This window comes from Ascaphus truei, chromosome 3, assembly GCF_040206685.1.
Source record: "Ascaphus truei isolate aAscTru1 chromosome 3, aAscTru1.hap1, whole genome shotgun sequence".
In the NCBI taxonomy this organism is placed as follows: Eukaryota; Metazoa; Chordata; class Amphibia; order Anura; family Ascaphidae; genus Ascaphus; species Ascaphus truei.
The window spans coordinates 318,092,538-318,097,967 of NC_134485.1; the positions used below are offsets into that span (position 1 = coordinate 318,092,538).

The 5,430-nt window shown below is 40.0% G+C and overlaps 1 protein-coding gene across 3 annotated transcripts in view; it reads right to left on the reverse strand.

Annotated features, from left to right (window-relative positions):
• Positions 1-3,233: 3,233 nt before the first annotated feature.
• Positions 3,234-5,430, reverse strand: part of ZC3H13 (zinc finger CCCH-type containing 13) — a 67,768-nt gene continuing 65,571 nt past the window's right edge. For all 3 annotated transcript variants that reach the window (XM_075591125.1, XM_075591126.1, XM_075591127.1), the window contains 2 exons: positions 4,366-4,529; positions 3,234-3,551 (listed from right to left, as the gene is read on the reverse strand). In XM_075591125.1, coding sequence (XP_075447240.1) covers positions 3,450-3,551; positions 4,366-4,529 — 266 coding nt within the window. In that variant the 3' untranslated portion in view covers positions 3,234-3,449. The remainder of the gene's footprint in view (positions 3,552-4,365; positions 4,530-5,430) is intronic.

The window sequence follows — 5,430 nt, forward strand, 5'->3', positions numbered from 1 at the left end:
TCCATACGCTCGCTTCGCGAGTACGGACAATTATTCTGCCCTACAGACCGCCGAAGTAGTGATGCGCGGATTCCCCTTGCCCAAAAGGCAACTCGCACATGCGCCCTTCGGCACGTTCTGAACAGCAATACGGCACCCTACCTGTACCAAAGCATCGATAAGAGGGGAAAAGGTAGTGCTTCACTTTAAGTACATTTTTGCTTTACATACATGCTCTGGACCCATTGCGTACGTTAATGCGGGGTATGCCTGTATAGAAGAACTGGAAAGGGAAGGTTACAAAATAAAACGATGGGAACAAAATGAGAGGTTCCAGTCAGCAGAGGTAAATGAGAATTTTATCAGGTAGTGTTAGGACCTGCAAATTGGTCATACCGTGATGTTGGCTGCAGGCATATAACGCTATGGCCAAACGGTTTAACTAAATGACCCTTACTCATGAGATTAGCCCTAAAGTATTGTACTATATATTTTGTCACTTTGGATGTAGCACTTGGCATTTCTATCTTTTGTTGTATACATTTGGCCACGCTCAGTAGCACTCCTTTTTGACACAAATATATATGCTGTAGTGGGTTTTTGGGGGTTTGTGTTTTTATTAAATCGGAATCTTATACAACCTAACTGTCCCTGCAGCTGATATTGCTCAACCAGAGAGAAAATGCAAAGTCTAGAAAGGACCTATAGCGCAAGGACGACAAAATAACACAAAATAGTGTAATCTGTATTGACATGGGTAGTCTCCACTTCAATTAATAAACTCGGAGGAGGGTAGTTGGTTCAAGCATATAACTGGAAATCCAACAAGTCACATGGATTGGCTGCTGGGCCCCTCTCCTTGGTTGGTAGTGAACACTCAATATGGAAAGGGAAATAGCAAAGGACAGTCGTAGTATAATTCTGTTTATTAAAAACATCTGTTAACAAGCGATGCAGTGCACCAACAAATTTGTAGATTAAAAAAAGATTAGAGTACACCTGACTGGCAACAGCGACTTGGTACTATCTCCAGTACTCTGGATCCCGAACACCTCCACGCCCTCTGTTGTAGGATCTCATCTCGCGAGAGATGTGGGTTGGATCAGATGCACTCGCGATCTCTGGGCGTGGCAGTCTGCTGCATTCGGTGTCACTATGAATCCCAAACCCCGGCATCGGGATCCGGAGTATCAGTTGTGACGGTAGAGGTAGCTGGTATCACCCAGTAAAAGACCAGCTGGTTACCACTAAAACCGTGCAACCTGGCTGCCCCAGTAATATTTAATACAGCCAAATGTCTTTACTATCTGGGGAGGAACAGGGAATGTGCAAATGTAAACCTTGTCTGTAGCCTGTATTCTTTATTCCCTGTGATAGTCCTTCCCCCCAGTTTAGAAAAGCCAGCATTGGCTTATGATGTGATTTGTGGTCTGTGTGTAACTTACTATAATGTGCTTTGTGTGTCAGCCCTGCAAGAAAGTAAATTAGATATTCCACAGTTACTGTCATTTCTATGGAGAAAGACTCCACAATCTACTTACAGTAGTTTAAGCTTTCCATAGAAATTATAGCTATCCAACCCTGGTTTTAATCCTAAGTGTCAAGACTCCTGGGGAGGGGTGAAAGGCTGCCGATAAGATTTGGGAGTGAGAGCATTGTACTGCCCAGACTGAGGCTCTACCAGTAGGGGGTTTTGAGTGCCTTAGCACGCCCCTCCTCTTGGCATTGTTGGCACCAACTCAATCCATGCTCTGATTGGCCAGGATCCCCTGTCCAATGTAAATGATATCACAGAGGGCTATATAAGAGGAACTGCTAATCAGAGCACTAATCTACCTGAGAAACATTCTGGGCAGGAGTTTGGATCTGGACTGTGACCAGCTAGATACATGTGAGAGCGGCTGCTGTGTGTTCAGGATATCAGAGTGCTGAAGCAGATACGGTAAACATATTTAAAGCGAGTCCCTGCACATAGTCGAGTCTAGAGGCCTCCCCCAAGCCCCCAGTTGGTGAGTGGATGTCATAACTGTATTTTGTGTATTTGCTGGTTTACCCAGAATAAACCCCATTTATTCAATTACTTTGTCCTCTGCTTGGTGATCGTGATCCCAGAAGGTTTTCGGTGTTAAAAGAACAAGTCTCCTGTGACACCGGTGAATGCCAAGGAGAGAGTACCAAGTCACTGTTGCCAGTCAGGTGTACTCTAATCCGTGCTTATGTACAATATTTTGTGTGTGTGAATACACTGCAGTGCATGTTAGTATAATTCTATTTAAAAAAAAATAAAAAAATGTATGTCTGCCCTTTGTTTACTACCAATCAAGGAGAGGCGCCAAGCAGCCAATCCATGTGTCCTGTTGGCTTTCCAGTTATACATTTAAACCAAATACCCTCCTGAGATAATTCATTGAAGTGGGGACTACCGCCGTCAATACCAATTACACAATGTTGTGTTTTTTTGGTTCCTTCTGCGCTATAGGTCATCCTTCTGTCTGGACTTCTTTAGCTCAGGCTGTGCTGAAAAAGCTGTGTAATACGGTAGGCATGTGCTCATAGCGATCCATGTTAAAATGGATAAGAACCACGAGTGACAGTGCTCATTTGCATGTCATTACCCATAATCCATGGCTGCAGTGGAAGAATTGTGTGCTAAGAGATAATGGGGAAAGGCAGGTTTGCGAACCTGTAAGGCATGTAAATGTGCTCACAAGTGGTATTTTTATTTGCTAGACACTCATGAAACTTTATCAAATAACCAATGACATTTTGTGAAACTGTTATTCAAAACGGAAAAACTGGAAAAAAGAATGCATTGTTGTGCATGTATCTGGAGTGCATTGATTTATTTTTGCTCTGTGTGTTATGACTGACAAGTGGGGAACTCCACTTTGTCACATTGCACCCAGTTCAATAAGGTTTTTGTTGTCAAAATAATTTTTTCCTGTTTTTGGGTGCGGCGCATAATTGGCTTCTATGTAATATCCAAAACAGGGTAAAAAGAAAGAAAAAAGGTTAGTGACAAAACAAATGCACACAATGAAAAAAAGAGATGTTGGACATGTTTGGCAATACTTTTTGATTTTCATATTAGATTGTCCTTTAGATCTGTACACTACGGTTACTCTGAATTCAGAACTGTAATTGATTTATTGGTGTACTGCAAGTTTAATAAAGTTTAAAAGTAGCAGAGATTTAACACCAAAGTAACAAAAGCTCTTAAAATCTTTATATCCCACCAATAAGATAGGAGGCAGTTTTGTGAAACAAATGTTTATATTTTGACACTACATTAACATGCCTTGAATCATGTTAGAAATTTAAAAAAAAAAAAAACACGACTTCACAAGATTTGTAGAGAAATCCAACTATGCACATTTCAAAGTGAGACTTATCACTTTCACATATTTAAGAAATGCAAACGTCAGTCTGCTTGCTTGATTCAAGCTTGCAGGCATCAGTCTTTTCTAGGCTCAAAACATGACTAGACCGTTCCGTTTAAAAAGACGTAAGCTTAACCTCAAGAGCTCGCTGTCCACTACCGGAGCATTCGAATAAGTCTGTTTTATTGTGCCCTGGGGAAAAAATAAAAATAAAAGATTAAATTGTGAGGTTGCAAATCAAGTGTTCAAATTAACCTGTAACAACATTTTAATTACCCTAAATAATGAATTAAAAGAATGAACCTGAAGCGTCAGGACTTTACAGCCCCACTTTGTAAGTTTTATAGCATTGGTGGGCAACACGAGCCACCCCCAGCAGCCCACTCTCCCCAGTGCAGAGTGAGTGGAGATAGTGCAGAGTGAGTGGAGATGTTGCAGGTGTGGTTAATACCTTCTTCCTACTCCCTGAGCTGCATAATGGCCGTGCTAATCCCAGTGTAATGAGTGGGACAGTATACAGCAGTGTGCCGGCATTAAGAAGCTGACTGGAGGGGAGGAAGCTCAGACCCACGGCCGCAATTTCCCTTCTGCCTAATTTAATCATTTCATTTTTTTAATAAAAAAAAATTAAACTAAACTTCCTGAAAGATTTTATATTAGGCTTTTAAAAAGCACTGGATTAACATCATAAAGGCTAGTCTATTACAAGATAAATATCAATGATATTGCAATATATTTCCATTATTGTTACAAATTTGTATTTGACATTCACACTTACTGTATTTATTTTAATAATTTAGCATATCAATTTATTTTCCGTAATGAAAAAAATTACACAGTAGTTAAAAAAAACAAAACAAAAAAAAACTACAAAGTAAGAATAATTCAGCTCAAAACTAGATCAAAAAGGTTAAACAGCTGATTTAATGCAAGATTAGTGGATACAAATAAAGTATCACTTTAAACACATCAACACAATACAGTATAGACAGTGTACAGTATTTACCTTCTCATTTTGTACAAGCTGCTTGCGAATAGCAAAGTCTCTTCTAGAACACAGCGCTTTACAACACGGACCAAGATTACTAAGTAAGCCAGCTCTCTCCTGCTTCCTAAGCAATGCAGCCATATTCAGGGCTCCCAATTCATGTTCAAAACAGGTCTCTGCATCTAGAGAAAGATGTAACATAAAATAACCACAGATAAAAGCAGCCATCCCTCCTAAATTACTTTACAGCCAAGTGCAAAGTCCGCTGCCTTGTTCCATTTTTAATTCCAACTTTTTGTTTGACTTTTGTAGTCCTTCAAGCTTATTATGATCCATTTTAATTTCTCCGAGACCATCGGGAATGCCAGGTGTAAAGAATCCCAAAACACGGTTTGGTAGACGGGATCCAACGGTTTCTATTCGAGATGAGGAACACTGTTTACTACTTACACTATGGCCATTTACTATTGTTAATTTGTATTTAACAATGCCAAGTTTTAATAGTACTGAATGGATGAAACCATTTATATCACAAACAATGTGGGAAGAAAGACACATGGGTGATCAGCAGGCAGTCTGTATAATACAAAGACTTGAAAAAATTGTGGTAGGCATTTTATTTGAAGTCATGGGAAGATCTAAAAAGGACATTAAGGAATATGTGCACGGTACATTGCCTAGACAACAGAGATGGGCCATCAAAATCCCAACTGTGGGAGAGACCAAGAGGCAACTTCAAAGCAATCTACATCAAGGAAGGCAAAAGCAGCTGCAAGAAACATTTCACTCCATCTGGTTTCAAATAAATGCTCACACAGATACCCAACAAGCTCCGAGAAACCCCTACAATTACCACATGATATATATGTACATGATATATATGTATATAAGTGTCAAAAGGAGTGCTAGTGGCGTGGCTAAATGTATACAACAAAAAACAGACAAAGATGCCCAAAGCTACTTCCAATGTGACAAAAATATACAGTGCACTACCTATATATTCTCTTGAAAAAGGTTCATTTAGTTTAACGCCCTTGGCCAAAGCGTCTTAAGCCTGCTGCCACTTTCAAGGCATAACCGTAG